We start from the raw sequence: 19,250 nt of genomic DNA on the forward strand, positions 1-19,250 counted from the left end.
TTTATTCCCACTCACGCTCACAATCACACAGTTTAAAACGATGTAGATGTAGCATTTTAATGGGCTTCTGGCACGAGGCCACCTCAAAGCACCTCTTTCACGGAATTTCGAGCAGGGACTCCGCCGTCCCCAAAAATACTTTTAAAAGTGCTATACAGTGATTTAAGTAAAAATAGTCCCAGTAATGAAGAGCTCTTCATTACAGCTCTGAAAATAAAAATAAAACATTGAAAGTGGACTACAATGAACTTATGGTTCTTGACTTGGGAGATATGGCTCACTGCCCAGGGTGGCATATCCTGGTGAGAGGCTATGAAATATTGCGTGTCTGTTAAAGCATATTTTCATTTCTCTAAATAGACTTATTAATTGAAACACATTCTTGTCCTTGTAGGACATCCAGGACAGGACGCCAGTCCATTAGAGAGACACACAGGACAAACAACCAACCGTAAGATCAATGAATAAAAATGTAGAAATTCAAAGATTCTTGATAAATGATGATTAGTAGTAATTGATTAAATAAAAGGTAAAATGAAACAGTTTAATTTTGTTTAGCAACAACAAATAAAAAAAACCAAGTTTTTGAAGTGAGTGTAGACTTCAATTTTTAATAACTAAAACAATTAGTAAAAACAAGCACAACAAAAACAAACTTATGTTTAGACTGTATTAGCACAAGACAAACAACTATTTTAGATGTATGCAGAGTTCATTAACACCAATTTGATATAAAACCAGAAAACTGCTTAAAAAATAATGTCTGATTTATGATACGATAAGAATTGTGATATGATCTCCGCCTAAACCAAGAGGAAGTGGATTTTTTGTAGAGATATTGTTGATAAACAGTAAAATCTTCCAAGCAAAGTTAATTTAGTTTAGTTTGCATTTATGCCAAAAATAAATGAAGTACCAGACAGAAAATTTACAGTAGAGGAAAATGTATGCACTTTTTCCTGTAAGTGGTTATAATTATGTCTAAGATTTATAAAAATTATGGTTAATTGCAAGACAAGTAATAAATCAGGGCAGCAAATCATCCTGAGTTACAAGCAGTTTGAAATACCTTTTTGTTTTTTTAAGGACGTGCTTTTGTGAAGCCGGACAGCAGCATGGATCCTCATGATTCACTGTTAAGAGACGAGTAGGACAGCGATGTGTTAAAATGTGCCGCCATCATTAAACAAGGCCTTACCGGTTACCATGGAAGCTCATTCACAGGCAGAAAAAAAAAAGGCTTGAGAGGCTTACTGTCATTTAATCAGCCACTTCACCAAATCCATGATGAGTAACAAGGGATGACATCAGGTGATGAGTCGTTCATAATGAAGCCTGGTCCTTATCAGAGACACAATGTATCCCTGTCACCATAAAACATGTTGAATCTCACATTCCAGTTCTCCTCTTCCTTCCTATCCGTTACTGGTTTCTTCTTTGTCTTTTATACATTTGTTTATTTATACAGTTATCTCAGTGATACATGTGGCAGCATGTGGGAGTCTGGACAAATTTATCTTCATGTTTCAAGTGTGGCTCAGACTGGCAGGGGTTTTGTAGGAGGGTGGCCCAGAAGACAATCCAAAAATATAAAGCAAGACCTGCGTTCTCTGTATGGCTCGTTTAAATCTCCATGTGGGCAGCTACCATTTTGCTGTCTCAAGCAGCTTTGTCTGCTCTGCAGATTTTCTAATGAGGGGCTTTTGGAGGAGGATGACAGGGCACTCTGTCAGGGAGGAGGGGCTTTCAAAATAAACCGGCGACGCGCTGTTCATGGATACACTTAATGCCAGACCCCCCCCCCTACTCAGATGCCCTCCTGGCAGCTTGGCAGCAGTATTAGGATGGAGAAGGGTGGTATTAGTCTGAAACTCTCATTATGTCAGATACGCTGAAAACCTGTAATCCAGGCTCCAAATGATAGGGGAGGAATTAAAAAAAGAAAGAAAGAAAAACTCGGCAACAAGGCTGCAGGACTCAGAGTCTCTTTGTTTGTACAGTGTGGGGCACAAAGTCTGGAGCTTCTGGCCTCTTTATGTAGCAGCAGAAAAACAGGAAACAGCAGCAGAGATTTGTTGAAACCTGCAAACAAAAATGAAAAGAAGACGAGTGTTCGTGATTCAAGTAAGACTGAAAGTAAATATTAGTCCCTAAAAGTTTAGTTGCTTAGTACAGAGAAAAAAAATCTCATAGAAATCTCAGCAGACAGTACCTTTATGTTACAGGTATTTTATGTGAGTGTTGCTCAACTGATGCTTGAAATGTAGACAGTTGTTTAAATCTTTCAGGTCAACAAAACTCCTAAATGTCGAGTGTAATGTATCCTGCTGTGTTTTATTGTCGAGGTGAAAGCAACTGAATCAAGAATAATGAGTACAAAAGGTAGCAAGACAAGCAAACAGAGGTCCTACCAGTACACTGAGGAAACAAGCAGAGTGGATATACTGGGAGGTATTGACTTGCCTTGACTAAGAATAGAAAACAGAATGAGAAGCTTTTACAGAAGCACTGGGGACATCATGAGGGCACAACAAGAACAAGAACAGAAGTAAAACTCAAGAAAGCATCACAGCTGTCCTGGTCTCTGCATCTCTACATACTTCTGCAGTTTTTGATCTGTGTCCACGTTTCTTTTTCAGTTATGAAAAGGACTTGAATCCCCAAAACAGGATTTAGAACGACAATCAGTACAAATATGGTGTCATATAAACTCTAGTACTAGTACATTAGGTCACATTTTAGACTTTTGTTTTTGTTCAACTCCATAATTATCAACAATTACTGAACTATCAGGAGAAATGCTTTAGTTTTAAAATCCTGAGTACATTTCAGAGCTTCTATCAGGTAAAAACCATGCAGACTCCTTAGATCATCAGAGACCTTCATACTGTTTTACACTTGCTTCTGTGCATATTTACCAAAAACACCAAGACAGTTTAAAGAAAGAAAGTTTTGATGCATTTTTATGGTCCAGTCTGCATCCAAATCTACTATTATGCAGCAAATATATAAAAAAAACATTAATTTCATAAATATTCTGACTCAAAATCATGATCTTCTTTCTCCATAGGTTTTTCAAATAAAATGTCAAATTAAGGCTCCCTCTCCTCTGCCTAAATATGGGTCGATTTCTACCATAAATCTGTTTGGGTTTTTTTCCATTAAATTTAAAGACTTATTTTCTGTTTTTGCAGTAGTGTATATGTGCTGCTGAAATTTCTTGACATTTTTCAGCAACCACTGACTATGAGAACAAGTCTTTAGTAAATTAAACTTAAATATCCGACTATTTGCTAAAAGAAAAGGGGTGGAATAATGTTACAAGTCTGCCCTCTGCTGGATGCTGTCAGCGGTGCAGAGCAGCTGCATCGACAGGGAGTTCAGTCAAACAAGAATGATGGATTCATACTGGATGTTTTTATTATTATTATTTATTTTAAAAAGCCAATAGTCTTTTAATTTTAATTTGTCCAAAGACAGACGGTGCTCGTGTTTTTGTCCTTTAGCAATAAATGATAGAGGTTAATTTGACTATGTGTTTCTGATTTAGTGAGTTGTATAAAAATGAAATTATTGACTGAAAAACTTCTTGGAAGTTCCTTAAATGGGTGTTATGCATTTTCCAGGCATATAGTCCAGTTTTACAGCACAGTTAAGTAATTATTTGTTACCTTCATTTGTTAAAAGTGAGGCACTTTTACATATAGATTTGAAATATATTTATATACCACATAGAAAAATCACAGAAATTTAACTTCTTAATTTGATGCCTTGAAATTGTGCCTATAATGAAACGTTTTCTCTTTCCGACACGCCTTCTTCAGCACGTCATTGTAACGCTTGTCAAGGTGCCGTTATTGTCATAATGAAAAAAAAAAACAAAAAAAACATCAAGTTATATTACAACCGCAATGCCTTAGGGTTAGGGTTTATCACTCTTTGCATTTTTTTAATTTTTCTTTACATTAAATCAACACAGATGCAATTTGGTATAATTTTTTGCTAGCTTTTTCGTTATTTTCAGTCAAAAACACAAAGTTATTTGGAATGACTGATGCTGAAAGTTGTTTTGGAAAAACATCTGGATTACTGATTTCATTTTTACTGCACAGGTTTAAATAAATATAATATCATTATTGTTGATAGTTTGTCTTTTGCAGGAGTACTGGCTGTAGTTCAATAACGTATTGCTTATTTAATGAATTGTTTCATTTGATGTTACATTTTTAAAATTACAAAAACTTCTACTTGTGTGCTAAATTTGAAAAAGCAGATGAAAATGTTACAAATACAATATTTTGTATTATTAATATTATCAGTGATAATAGTAGTATTATTTAGTAGTAGTAAACAGATTTTATTAGTTGTAATTACTTACTAAATGATTCATAAATCATTCGATCATTTCACAAATTAATAAAATATCATCACTTTGATTTGCAACAATAAAAACAAACAAAAACTCTTCTTCACGTGGTCCACGAGTACGTTTATTGTGAAAAGTCCATGCAACCGGAAGTGTCCCAGGCAACTTTCCCAGCTGGTCTCAGACAAAGCGGAGAGGGGGTTATGGTAGGAGAAGAAGCGCATCGACCTCCGGAGAGCTGCTGCTGCTGCTGACGGGGACTGAGAAGATGTCTGTGGACGAGGTGTACGTGTTCCGGCCCTTCAAGCTGATCGCCCTGCTCTGCGTCTTCCTGGCGCTGTGCCTGGACGTGGTGGCTCTGCTGAGTCCAGCCTGGGTCACCGCCGAGCATTTCTCCCTGTCTCTCTGGGAGTCCTGCTCCCAGTCCGAGGCTCGGCAAGCCGCGGAGGAGGCTGCGTGGAGCTGCTTCTCCACCCTCACATCTGGTAGGAGGAAGAGGAGGAGGAGGAGGGAGAGGCTTTTGTTGTTTGTTTCTCGCGCCTGCTGGGTTATTTTACGGAGGTTGTTGTCTTTAATTTTCTGGTATGGCTTGGAGCTTCTGGGGCTGAACACACCTAATATAATAATCAGAATGTTGGCGCAAGAAGCCTCTAAAAAAATAGAGGGCAAGACCTGAATAATGTTGTTTGATGGGAAAAGGTGTGAACTCGTTACTGCTACTCATTTAGGCAGCCATTTGGTGTTCTAGTTATCAAAAATACCACAAATCAGTAATGTTATTTACTAAATAGATAGTTAATCTCACCTTTTTTATTTTAAAAAAGATGCACATGTGACAAAATCCCTGTCATCTTATTGGTGTAGTTTTAAGAAAAGTAAATTTGTCTTCCAAACATTTCAGTGTTAAGTTATAAAGAAAGATCTTAACTCAAGTAACGTCTTTACTGTTCCTCTAAGAAATCTAAGTTGCTTCTAAGAGCTCCTTTGGCCAGGTGAAATTAGCTTTATCTGGTTTTAGGAAGAGACAGTAAAGGTTGAATTGAACTTTTGGTACATGTACTTAAAATCTTGATTGTTGTACATTGTTTTTCTGTAATTTTAGTTTGTGTTTTAGGAAACTTTTAAGTGAAAGGATGAACTGTACCAGGGACAGATTTCTGCAGCTCTGTTTTTAAAAGCCGAGTTGTCCATGTCAATTTTAATCAATATCTCTTGACAAAAAGTACAGATATGTCTAGTAGAGGTTACTTTGACTATGTGTGTGACTATGTGTTTCTGATTTACTGAGTTGTATAAAAATGAAATTATTGAATGAAGAACTTCTTGGAAGTTCCTTAAATGGGTGTTATGCATTTTCCAGGCATACAGTCCAGTTTTACAGCACAGTTAAGTAACTATTTGTTACTTATCTGCCATAAGTGGTCTCTAACCATTTAAATTAGAAACACAGGCAACATTTAAAAAGGTAAAACTAAGACAAAAGGATTGGAAGTTGACATAAATTGTATTCAGCATCTGATGTTAGCAACTAGCATTGCTAGCTTTAGCAGCTTTAGTTGCTGTCTTGGTGTGTTCTCCCTGGAGAATATAGATCCTTATTTTAAATCTTAAATTTGTCCACTATTTCCAAGTAAATCAAGCATGGCCCATGACCCTCATTGTGTTTTTCTGTTTTTTTTTATTCTGACTGGACAGCCACAGATTAGAGCCGACAAAGCGATGTACCCGCTGATTTTACATTGAATTCCTTAAAGAAAACTCCACCATAAACATCTCTGGCACATTAAACTCCAAAAACTAAAAGGCTTTAAAGTTGTTTAAATTGTCACGTTCCACATCCTCCTCCTTTTTGGCTTCAGCGGGCCCAAACCTGGACTTGTTAAGTCAACATCCAACACCAGTTTACCTCACAATCCTCTCCAGAAACGAACAGGGACCTGCAGGCTGCGGTGACTGATTTCCCTCTCACACTGTGGAATGTGTCTGCGTGAATAGGAGGCGGGCCTACTGCTTTGAGCTCATTAAAACAACAGTGGAGTGGGGTGTGTGGGGGTCAAAGGTGGAGATCTGCAAAAGGCAACAAAGGGTGATCATCCACATGTCCTCACCCAAAGGTTCTTGGACTTATTTACTTTTGGAGTGACGTCATTGTCCTAAAGAAAATAACATGCAGGTGACTGGATTGATCAAAAACGATGTTAGAAAAGACTAGAGAAACATACTTGTAATGTGAGAACATCGTTTCTCCGTGTGTCAGGGCAAATATGTAACCACATAATAGACTAAAGATGGTGAAAAAATATCTTCTGGCGTTTCAGCAAACTACGTTCAGAGAGCAGTGATAAAATGTTCCTTTTGGAGGACAACAGGGGGATGTAAAAACAACTCAACTTATCCTTTTATGGTTTGGGTCAGAGCGGTTGGTTAGGTTGTTATGGCCCAGTCTTAAAAAAAAAAGCAGAAAAATAGGGTAAACGTGCAGTTTCATCCGCCTGCGGTTGTGGAGGTATTTTCAGGAAAAATATGTTACGATGGAAAGAATGTCTGAGTTTTACTTTTCTGAAAGGAGCAACAGCAGTTTGTTTGGAGTAGACCATTGAAATTTTGTTGTACAAGTCACCAAGTATGACTGAAAAAAGGGATTTGCAGACACTAGAGAACCAAAATCTTCAAGTAGGAAGTCCTAAACTTGTTAATTTCCACGTGATAGTTGCAGTTGTGCTACGTTTTCACAGAGGTGAAACTTTCCCACGTTCACTCTTTCAGAGCCATCTTAAAAGATACAATTCGTTTTGTGCACCAGCCCATACACAATCCTCCACAGGTTCAAAGCTAAAGAAGCTTTAGCAAACTTTAAAATTTTTCACATTCCTGCTAGAGGAAATATTTGGACTCAACCTGGCTGGATGAAGAACAGCAGTGGAGATATTTCTCCAGAGATTTCTGCTACATACACATTCAGACATACACGGCGATTCTAGAAGCTTAAAATTTTCCTAAAGGCACTGTTGTTCCATTAAAACTTGCATTAAAAGTCTGTCATTATTTACCAAATGACACTTCATGACAACAGTCATAAGCATTCATGAAGACTCCTTCATGTTCGTGACAGGTTTTGTCATGCTTAGGACGGTCTCATATCAGTCTTATGCACACCCCTTCAAATAAAGTGTTACCCAATATCCTGTTTTCCTAATATTTTAATTGCATTTAAGTAAAATGTTGAGAACCCTGTATCAGTTACCTTCTCTCCACAGTAACACCCTACATTGTGTTTGCGGCGTTTTACTCGTGTTCCTGATTCTCTCCTGCAGGCTTGAGTCTGTTCTGCTCTGTTCGGTTCTCTGTGTAGGATTAGCACTTCCTTTGTGCTGTTTGACACAACGCTTCAATTCAGCCACGTTGCGCTCTGAACCAGGTGTTTTGTTGTCAGAGTGGGATGCTCCTCTCTAACCTGCTTGTGTCCTGTCCTGCAGACTGGCAGATCGCCACCCTGGTGCTCCTGGGGGCCGGCGCCATCGCGACTCTGGTGGCGTTTCTGGTGGCCCTCATTTCCCTCTGCTGGGGTACGAAGAGGCAGCACTACCGCATTGTGGCGGTGTTCCTCTTCACTGCAGGTGGGTCGGCCTTCACGACTCTCTTTGAGCGAACGCATTTGGGGAACGGAAGGGCCAACTGATTTGCATTCACCACAATAGTTTCCATGCTTCCACGTTTTCTTTTCTATGCTCCCATTAAACAGAGGCGATGCAGAAAGGGAAAAAAGAAAACCATCAGAATGAGGTTTGATGGTTGAGCTCATATTTTTGTGAGGTTCAGTCTGTAGAGTTGCTGCCGCTGCTTGAGCCAAGAAACAGCAGCCGCAGAATTTCCAACTTTACCAGCTAAAGTAAAGTCACATTGAGACGGGGTGGGGGGAGTCATTAGAGACAGCTCACCCAGCATTGCTTCATACGATGGAGTCCTGCTTTGTGGAAAGATCTTTTGGGCCAAACCAAACTCTGTAGCGGAGGAGGGAGGATCTAAATCTGAAACGTGTAATTAGGAAGAATCATGAAGACACATTCTTAGATGAAGAATATAGAGACTGTAATAACTGAGTCATAACTCAAGCCTCATTTAGCTTAGCAGTAGTGAAACCCTAACCACTCACTATCACAAGACGTTACTCACCCTGACTTCAAGCAATGGCAATTTCCAAAATAAAGTCAAATTATATAAGAAACAGACATCCAGCACTCTACAAATAAACCTCAACAGTTTCAGAGTGTGAAGAAAACTTTATGCTTCCCAGCATGGAAACTTTATGACACGTTTATTATGTGCTACATTAAGTCCAGGGTCAAAAGTCTATTAATTCCCCCATCTGTACGCTGCAAAAACACAAAATCTTACCAAATAGATTTGGTCTAGTTTCTAGTGCAAATATCTTTGTGAACTTGAAATAAGACAAAACTAACTTACAAGAAACTTTTTAACAAGATATAGAGACTTGTTTTAGGTAAATAATTTCATAATATTGATGAAAAAGTACTTGTTCTATTGGCAGATAAATTAACTTATAACATGGGGAAAATGTCGTCTTCTAAGTGAAATAATTGTGTTTTTGCAGCATATGAGAGGAAAAAATATACATAAGTTGGAACTCTTTGGAAAACTAGTCAACATATGCAAAATTGAACTTTTTCACTAGATAAATCCCCAATTTCCTTAAATTTGGGAGATGGGTGATGAGTGATCTGCATACATTTGCATGTTGGCCGGAAAGTTCAACTTTGGTCTCCCGAAGCTCTTTCTTCTACATGTTTGTTGTGTCTCCTTCATTTAAAGTTGATAACTGCAAATAAAACTTCTTCCAATGATGGATTTCCTTTGACAACCAATTCTTCTATCTGAGCTGCAGATCTCTTCTAAAGCAACCATGGGATAAGCCTGTTAGATTAGGTGAGCAGTTCATATCCAACAGTAGCATACTCTTTACATTTTCAGATAACGTTAAGGTTCTCTGCAAGCTTTTCTAAGCTTGGAATGTTGTTTTATATCCTAGCCCTACTTCAAACGTCCCCTGAGCTTCCTGCTTTGTTTCCTGGTCTTTATGATGCCGTTTGGTTGCTAATGTTCTCTGGCAAACCTCTGATGAAAAAGTACTTGCTGGATTTATAGTGAGATTAAATTACACGCATGCTGTGGTGGAACTTCATTTTATCTATGGGTATCTGATTAAAGGGAGCTGAATATAAGTGGAGGCCACACTTCTCACATTTTTATTTGTTGAAAATGTTTCTGTTCTTTTAATTACGAGTGTGAAGGCGGTGAAAAGACTTTTGCTAAACGTACCCTTGAGCTTCCTGCCTTGTTCCATGGTCTTTTTGATACAAACATAAACCATTTTTCAGCTTTCCACCATGTATACAGAGATATCACAGCTTTCTCCACTTCTTCTGATGATAAAATGCCCAAATTCTTAGCAATTTTACACGTATAACATTACTCCAAGGTTGTTTACTGACCTGTTAACACTGAGCCTAATTAGCGAGCTGGACCGAAGGGGCCATTGTGACGCTCCTAGCTGTTTGTGCTTCAAAATGTTTTTGCAGCCAGGACTCCAGCATGGCGTTTGTACAAAACCTGTAGAGAATTCAAACTGAAATAATTAGTCGAAGTTTTAAAAATCAAATAGGTTTCTTTGACTTTACTATGAAAACATTTGGTCATTGAACTTTCACAGGAATCTGAGCTCAAAGGCTGAGATCAAATTTCTGAAGTCTGCCTGCCGTTCCAGGCTTTTGGGCCACATATTTCACATATTACAACACGAGTCTGTACTGAAGCGCTCTGGATCCTGAGCTCAGACCATCACTCATCAGAAACATTTGGCACAGTTTGAAATAAACTACAACTGTGAAGAAACATGATCGGCATAAATGTGGAGGCGAAAAAAGCTTTTGCTGCCCATATGAGCTTGGTTTCCTTTGATCAACCACAATTAATAGAGTGATTGCAATGGCATCACAAGAAGAACCCAGCGGTCATCTTGGAGAGTAAACAATGGCCGTAACTGTGGCAACACATGCAGGAAATTTAGAAAAAGCAGGTTTTTAAAACAGTCGTTCAAAAAAGATGTGGTGGTTTCTAAATAAATGAAATCTAATTGATGGACTAAAACCCATAACTGATGCTAGTTAATGAGTGTTTAGGCTGCCAAGCATCTCTTACAGCAAGAGTTACTGCTTTTGCCAGTAAAACTCAAAACCACTTCAGTTGGGTAACGTTTGGGAAGACATGATTGTTGTTACTGGCAAAGGAAGAATTTCTGTTTGTTCTTTTTAACTATATGCTAATGGCCACTAGCTTTTAATTGATGAAATAAAATTTGTCACAGCTCAGAAATTTTATTTTTATCTACGCTGTTGCTCCAAAAGCAATGGATGGTAAGGAATTTAGGAAAAGGTAACAAAGTTCACAAATCATGTTTTAAATAGTCTGCGTTTAGTCTAAACGTACTAAACTTGCTTATTGAACAAGTGCAAACGGCTACATGTCAAACTTCTCAGATTTTTACTTGCAAAACATTTTTTAAAACCACAAATCATCTACATTCTGGTTCACAATTATTCACTACTAATAAATAAAATACTGAATAAAATACGTAGAAGTTTGTCACAATGAGAAAATATGCTGGACAATAAATTGTCCAAGAAGCTATTGCAATAAACAATAATATTGATTTTTTTTTTTAATACCGTTTTCAAGTAACGTAAAGGCAATGGCGTAATAATGCAAGAACACATTCTCAAAGATTAATAAACTTTAAATTCTAAAGAATATTTAACACTGGAACTGGAAGACATTTTAAATATCCAAAACAACAGAAACAACAAATGGAGTAAATTAATCATTCTAAAAAAAAGAGCCAGAATGGAGGCTTTTATCATCCAGTTTTTTTGGTAGAAAGAGGAAAAACGATAAATCATGCAAATGGAAATTATTGAGCTTGTTCTAATATATTATGCGATTACTTGATTTATTGTTTATTGCGATGGGCCTGGTTGCAACTTGACAAAATGTGAAAGTGGTCAAAGGATAGCAGACTTTCTCAAGCCACTGTAAAACTGAGCAAAATGTAACTTTCTAACACTGAATGGCATTGAAAAGGAAGCTTTGTATTGTTCTCTCTCTGCAAACAGCTGCTACAAAGGAGCACTGTAGTCCTGTGGCTTTCCCTGTTATACATTTACTGCCAAGCGTGGGAATGCCGTGTTATTCCTTCCTGTGTGTAATTGCCTTAAGAGCCTGGAGAGAAAATGTCTCCATACAGACTCAGGAGTCCTCAGCAGAGCAGCAGCAGAAGGGCTGGATTGTTAAAAGCCTCTTGGCAGGAGGACTGTGACTCTGGTATTTATTTTCTTTCCAGAAATATGACCTCAGCTCACTCCGTTGGGCCTCAGTGAACACGGCCCGGGTCTCCACCCAATCACCCAGGGCTGCGTCCTGTAGGAAGGAAAGGTGGAAACACCTTTAAAGTCCTCAAGAGTCGCCCAGCATGGGTGCGAAGGAGCGAGCATAGTGTGAATTCTTTTGGGTCTGAATGGTGGGGAGGAAAGGATGATTCATGACGTTATCGCAAAAACCTTCGCCCATATGTGAGGCGGAGATTAAGAGAATAATGGCTGATGTTTGCGACTCTTCGCACTTCTTTGCGTGAAAGAGCTGAACAAGCCTTATGTTGTGGGTGCTAACATCTGCTCTAAACGTTTGTCGCTGTCAGGGAGAAGCCACTTCAAGCAGGCCTGACTTTCCTCTGAGAAACCCGCAGAATGCACCATCTTTAGAAAACCTTTTTTTATCTATGAAGTTGTAAGGTATGAGTAGTAATAATTCACAACACACCAAACTAATTTATTGAGTTCTTAAAGCCATTTTTGCTTTGTGTTGCAAGTATTGGCATCTTTCTTCACATTAGAGCTTTATTTTATTGGGTTTTTAGGTAACAAGCCAAGATGAAGCTTTGCATATTAGTGAAGTAGAGAGGAATTGATTTATGATGGTATTTATTTCACTCTTACCATATATTAAAATCAGATTTCTCTTGACCCGAAATAAAACCAACTGTAACCAGCTGCCATTAGAAGTACTATTTACACCTGTATACAATAATCCTAGAATTGTAAACAAATGTATAAATTGTAGTTTGAGAACATTGGTGGACAAAATGAATCACGAAGCTGCAGTTTTTAAAACTATAAGAAAATAACGACAATTAGGCCTGTCACGATAGCAAATTTTGCTCAGCGATTAATTGTCTCAAAAATTATTGCGATAAACGATAATATTGTTTGAAGACCTTTCTACACTGATTTAATGGAAATGACGTAATAATGCATGCGATTTCTTGCCAAAGATAGATACACTTTATTTTCAAAAGAACACTAAACACTGGAACTGATAAACAAAATAAACAAAACAACCAAAAATGAAAATAAAATGGATTCTCAGTCTCCATTAACAAAAAACTCACTTGAGAAAAAAAAACCTAAACAACATAAAGCCAAAGTGGAAATAAATACTGCATTCAACCAAAAGAGTGCAGATTATGAAGTCTGTATATTATGTTGCCCTTCAGTAATAATTAAATTTAAATAGAGAAGATGGGCACATGACTACCTGATGCAATAATTCACACTACATGATTTTTTGCTCCTATTTTTCCTCTTACAACAATCTTAAAACGTTGGTCTTTCTAAGATTGTGTGGTGTGTTACGGTAGATCGTCGTTGCCGCTCCGATCTAAATCAGGGATTTTCCCCGACTGGGATCTTAACGGAGCCTGTTGAATGTGACAGGTAGCCAATCAGAAAGCACGGATTCTCCTCTGGCTTTCTGAGGGGAAATTACGGAGGGGAATCCCAAACAGCTGACACGGCGCAACACGAAGTCCAGCGGACATTGGAGATAATATGTGGAACAACATTAATGTTTATTCAACATGCAAAGAATATAGAAATGACAAGAGGAGGAGTTGGAGCGAAATTGCTACCGCAGTTGATAAACCCGGTAACTTTTCAGTTGTTCTTCGTTAACGTGACGTAAATATGTTCTAATGATTTTTCATTCAGTCAGGACTTTACGCTGACACTAGCCACATGCATTGCAGGTAGATTGTAGTAAAGCATTGATTAATGCCTGGTTTTAAAATTAGTTCACTGGACTTGTAGCCATTATTTTGTGCCCATTGTTGGACACCACACGGCAGGACCGAACCCGATCGAACCGTTATACCTAGGATTTCTGTCGGGTAATGTGTGGTCTGTCAGGTTTTGAAAATGGGCCGACAATCGGCGACAGCTTGTGTGCGCTGGGCTTTACACTAAGGAAATGAGGAAGGGGGGGTCAGTGGAGAGCACCGGAGTTGAGCCTTTTTTCATTCGGTGTCATCAACAGAAAGAGAAAAAGGCCGGAAGAGACGATAATGCCGATAATTAAAATGACGTGGATAGTTTTAATTTATCGTACGATTAATCGATTTACCGTTTATCGCGACAGGCCTAACGACAATACCCTTGATATTTTACAGATAAGAACGGGTTAAAATTTGCACTTTTATTAATTTTTTTATTGTTAAATTAATTTTACATCAGAGTACAAGATACATGGTAATGGTACATTTCATTAATGAATGAATCTTAAAGTCTGTGTGTGAAATTTATGGTTTTAAATATGGAGAGTTGTTGGAGACAAACTACTGTAACTGCAGCAAAAGAATAATCTGTACGGTATTGAATTGTGGCGATGAATCCAAATTCAGGCTGCACTATTCAGCGTTGCTTTATTTTTATATATATAATGCAGAAAACCAACGATCATTTTTTATTCACTTAATAGTCGTGAGTTAATTTATGTTGGTTTTCCATGAAACTCAATAAAATGCATTGACGTTTCTGAATTTAACATGACAAAATGTAAAAGAAAAAAAGACAAGGTAAAGTATTTAGTAAATCAGAATATGATCATTTCAAGCATCAGAACAAATAAATTAATAATCATTAATAATCCTTCATTGTATAAGCATGTTATGTTCAGTTTATTTTTGAAAAACATCTTACCAGTTTTATCCATCAGATCCTGTTTATAGTCAAACTGTCAACTTTTAGTCATCATTTCAGCCTGGAAGCTGTTTGTGTTCGCTTTCATGTTCTTGTTTAAACCAAGAATTGTTATACTTTGAATGGCTTCCCACTGCTAACGGTGCTAACGTGTTACAGATTTTTAGTTTGAAAGATGGGAGGAAAAAAGAACTTCAAAAAGGAAGGATTAATCCATAACCAATGTTAGATTTTGAATTTGGAGAAAGGCATAAAGGCAGAGAGAAAGGAAAACTATCAAAACAATTAGGAAAATATCTGAATAAACTAAGTGAAAGACTTCAGTGAAACAAAAAAAGAAAAGTGGAGCACATATTCTAGATTGAGTATGGAAATGGCTAGCTTTGCTAGTTGTGATTTTATAAAGTGCAGTTGTAAAATTTAGTAGGATTATTTATCCTACTAAATAATAATGTGTTTACTGATTATTTTTAACTATTAATCAGGTGAATAAGTTTCTTATTTACGGTACAAAATAACTAACAAAACAATTTTACAATCAGCTCAGACATTTCAGTTTATGAGTAATGTAACGTCAAAGACTGCTTATAAAATCTTTGTCTATTAAGGAGCGTAATCTCATGATTGTCTTTCTGGTTGCAGTTGTTTTGCAGGCCTGTGCCCTGGTGCTCTACCCAATCAAGTTTATTGATGGAACGGTTCTACAGACCTATCATGAGTTCAACTGGGGCTACGGACTCGGCTGGGGAGCCACCATTTTCATGCTGGGCGGAGGGATACTCTTCTGCCTGCGGACGGACATTTACGAGGACGCCATGTACTAGTGAAATCCCTGCCACGCTGCTGAAAACGCAAACATAAACCCACAGAAACTTCTCTTTGCTCTGCACAGGGCCAGTACGTGAGCAGACCCCATGTCTCGTTTCTGCCTCCTGTCTTGCTCTTGCTGTTATTTTTAGACAGGTTGTGAAGGTGCTATTTAGGGCCGGGGCTGTGAGAGTCGATCTCCGCCTCCATCCTGCAGTCACACTCAGCTGCCGGTGGCGTTTGGTGGAGGGGGCGAGGTGGCAACACTAAAGCACAGAGTTTTCTGGACTGGCTTGGACTGCTGGACGTTTCCAGGATGTTTATTGTTAGAAATGACACAGACCTGAATGTGCTGGGGCTGACTATTCACCAGGACTGACTGATCTCCACATTTCTTTTTTTTAATTTTATTTTTATAGTGTATTTATGGCATAATTTCTCTCTTTCCTGACATTCAGTGTAAATTTCCCCTGTTTAAACTAAAACATGTCTAATAAGTGTAAATTAGACCATTTTTTTTAGATGTGTAGCCTCTGAAAAACAATCGCAGTAGTTTGTCCCATAAAATCTACAATACAAAATATTTCTGTGTGTTGTTTGAAGGAAACATTTTGACATATTTGTTACAAACTGTCATGACCGTACACTACAGAAACAAAACTACAAACCAGTTTAGAGAATAAGATTGCATTAACAAAAGGACATTTTCAGTGAGATTCCAGAGAAATGAAGAGACCCATAGATAATTGTTGTTTATAAATGATTTTTGTTCATTTTCCAGCCTTGCTAGCTAAATAGATACTTTTCCACAAAATTATTACAGATGCCAGGACTTTCTCCAGCTTGTGTATTAGAGGTATTTTGAGACTCCACTGAATTTGAAAGGGACAAAGAGAGATGTACATCAGCCCTCCGTGAGTTATCTGAATTACGTTTTGAATTTTCCCTGTGATTTGACACCAGAGGTCAAACACACTGACAGCTAGCAACTAATTTTTTATGTATTAATAGACAAATCCCTATACATTTTAAGAATGTCAACAAAACCAAAAACTGCAGGAGGAAAATGCTGGACCAGAAAACCTTTTTAAAGTTTAATTTTGTCATGATTATAGGATAAATACAACCACTTTCCTTCGAGTCTCCCCTTCATCTCTTTTTATTTATTTTTTATTTTTATCTAGGCACTGTCTGTCTCTCTCTCTGACTGCTGCCTATGGACTCCTGTTTAGCAGAGCTGAAACTAAGACATCAACAGTCCCACAATGCAATGCGGTTGGATGTCTGTGCTCATTCCCATGACTACTTCAGTTAACACCTTAAACATGGCACCTTTAAAAAAAAAAGTTTGTCCTTCAAATTCTGAAAAGTGTACAAAGCAGTTCTAAGTTATTACAAACTTTAATTACATCTAGTTTGGAAGTATTGGAGTTTTACATTATTGTTGGAGGCAATAATTAAGTATATTCCTTTAAATTTCCAATCAGAAATACCCTATCTACAAATTATCTAATACATTCATGAAATCAATGCATAGATATTTTCTTTCTATTGTTCTTGCAATACTTGGAAGAAGACTAAAGTTGCTTTCACCATCTAGTTGCTGGCATGAAGTCAGCTTGCCAATATGTGAAATTCATTGAATTATCTACAGTGCATGACACATTTGACATATTTTTGTAGTTTAAGACTTTAACTTTAGACTTTAAACTCTAACTTCGTGTATCTGTATCCCTCTGTCTAGTGTATACTTCCTAACTTTGTTAATACAGGTTCTTTAAAACAGAAAAAAAACACGAAATTGAGATAATTTCATTACGTAGCTAACAGTTGTAACTAAACCAGTGACTGTTTAGATATTACCTTGGTTCACCTGAATCAAATTAAAGCTCGTTACCAGCTCCGTGAGAAGGCAGTTCAAGCATAAGGAGCTGTGTTGCAGCAGGTACATGTTCTCCCGTTTTAGGGCCTAGAGGACTGGAGGTGGATGGCCCTGCTACAGACTAAACAACCCTGAGCCGCCGAACCACCATCATTATCTGGATCACATTCCTCAGAGGAAGGCGGAAGCTATTTAAAGAGGTACCACGGGACTGCTAGCTAGCTAGGTAGCTAGCTACCTAGCTAGTGTGTACAGTGTAGCTACATGGAACATTTTAATGTTCAATACCACATTTTACAGCATTTTAACAATTTACTCATGGATTTAAATGGAAAATCGTTTCTTAAACAGCATCTTACAAATTCACTGACACCTGGTAGCAAAGCCTGAAAATAAATCCCTTTTTATTGCTATGCTTCTCTACTAGTGAACCTTTTCACCACCAAATGGGTCATCCTTCCTCAACACAGTTAAAGTTATTTTAAATGTTTTAATGGTTACTCTTACTAGAAAACATGAGACAAAATAAATCTCGAGAAAAAAACAAAACAATTATAGCAAAATCTAGATTTATTTCATGTGACTGAGGTTTAACTGTTGTATTCACAGCCAAATAGACTTTAAAAAGAAACTGGAGGAAAATAAACGACATAAAAACAAACAAAAATATCTAAGAAAGAAGTGGCAACAATTCATCCAGAATTTAATACAAACGAACCACTTTTATTATTATAGTTATCATTAAAAAACAAAGTATCACATCCAAAAACCATTATACATAGGAAAACTTAAAAAAAGCCTAATTTATGATAAAGTGTCCAAATAAATGTATGCAGGTTAGGTGAGTAGTTTTGTTGTTGTAACTAATTCATGACATGAGTATTGAAACACATCTTTCTTGTTGAAATATGTTCTCTTGGATTGCTCATTTAGAAGAGTGGCGTAGAAAATGGGCGTCTGTCACGTATTTATACCCCAACATAACAGAAAAAATTTTGAAAAAGAAATATTTATATAATACAAGTCTTAGGGGTGCAGTCACGTTTGTTTGTTGTGAAATTACTGTATTTTTACCCAAATAATTAAATATATTTAGTTCAAAAGTTGTATTTTTCTCTTTCTTTTTTTTGCAACTGTGGTGAATAGTAAATTTAGTTTGAAGATTTTTGCACATCTTAACCATTGCGGCTGTAATGTGCCAGAAATACATAATGGACAAATGACAAAATGATTACAAAATAATTTTTAAAAAGCCTATTTTCTTTAAGCAAGTGCGTTTACATTTATGGTGCGATTTGAGATGTTAAAAATTTAAGGTAGCATTCTTCCCGTGTCTGGTGGAAAAACGGAAAACATTATCACACTTGAGCGGGCTGGTGAAGGCAATCTGCTGCAGCTGAAAAGGGATAAAAAATTTCCCACAGCTGCAGCGGTGTGAAAACTGAACAGCTGCGAAGAGTATTTGCACCAGAATCAACAACCCCAGGGGGAAAGGAATCGAGATTATTTCACCATGTGGACTTGACAAATGGACTCTGTGAGTTGTGCGGTGCTGCTTTCTAAATGTATGTTTTTATTTATTTATACAGGGTATCTCGTTGAGATCCAAGCTCTCATTTACAAGAGAGACCTGTTTTGATGAAAAAAAAGTTTTATTAAATTAGCTAAAAACAAGAGTGGCTTTCATGAGAAGATTTCTCTTTTTGTTTTAAGAAATTTGAGTTGTTCCAAAAGGAATCAAAGTGGATAGTTTCAGGTCCTGCTTTAGTGTGTCACATAAAAGCAGCAGTGAGACATCCAGAGTCACCATCATCACCATCACAACTATTACTCAACCCCACAGAACAACAACTACCAACATCATCAACATAGTAACTATTATTCCACGCCGCAGAATTATTACTGCGGATCTCAGACGTATTTCTGCACCCCACAAAATTAAATAGGAACCATTGAAGACTTTGGATAAGAAGATTACAAATGATTTTTGTAATGCTTTTTCTTTTTCAAGTTCTGACCTTTACTAATGGAAAACCGAAGGAGAGCAAATCCTGAAAGTGTGGCCTGTGACTGGAAAGCTTTATAGATAAAA

At 37.4% G+C, this 19,250-nt stretch overlaps 1 protein-coding gene across 1 annotated transcript; it reads left to right on the forward strand.

The window, feature by feature from the left end:
* The first annotated feature begins 4,454 nt into the window (after positions 1-4,454).
* Positions 4,455-15,859, forward strand: LOC116728671 (transmembrane protein 47-like). Its single transcript, XM_032576945.1, has 3 exons — positions 4,455-4,851; positions 7,843-7,983; positions 15,112-15,859. The coding sequence occupies exons 1-3, from the start codon at positions 4,635-4,637 to the stop codon at positions 15,291-15,293; spliced, it is 540 nt and encodes a 179-aa protein (XP_032432836.1). The 5' UTR covers positions 4,455-4,634; the 3' UTR covers positions 15,294-15,859.
* Positions 15,860-19,250: the final 3,391 nt, after the last annotated feature.

This window comes from Xiphophorus hellerii, chromosome 11 (assembly GCF_003331165.1).
Source record: "Xiphophorus hellerii strain 12219 chromosome 11, Xiphophorus_hellerii-4.1, whole genome shotgun sequence".
Classification (NCBI taxonomy): domain Eukaryota; kingdom Metazoa; phylum Chordata; class Actinopteri; order Cyprinodontiformes; family Poeciliidae; genus Xiphophorus; species Xiphophorus hellerii.

Excerpts from the sequence above, each read along its gene's own strand:
- LOC116728671 (XM_032576945.1), top strand. The coding sequence starts at position 4,635 with ATGTCTGTGGACGAGGTGTACGTGTTCCGGCCCTTCAAGCTGATCGCC. Across the intron at positions 4,852-7,842 it reads CTTCTCCACCCTCACATCTG|ACTGGCAGATCGCCACCCTG; the intron begins GTAGGAGGAAGA and ends CCTGTCCTGCAG. Across the intron at positions 7,984-15,111 it reads GGTGTTCCTCTTCACTGCAG|TTGTTTTGCAGGCCTGTGCC; the intron begins GTGGGTCGGCCT and ends TTCTGGTTGCAG.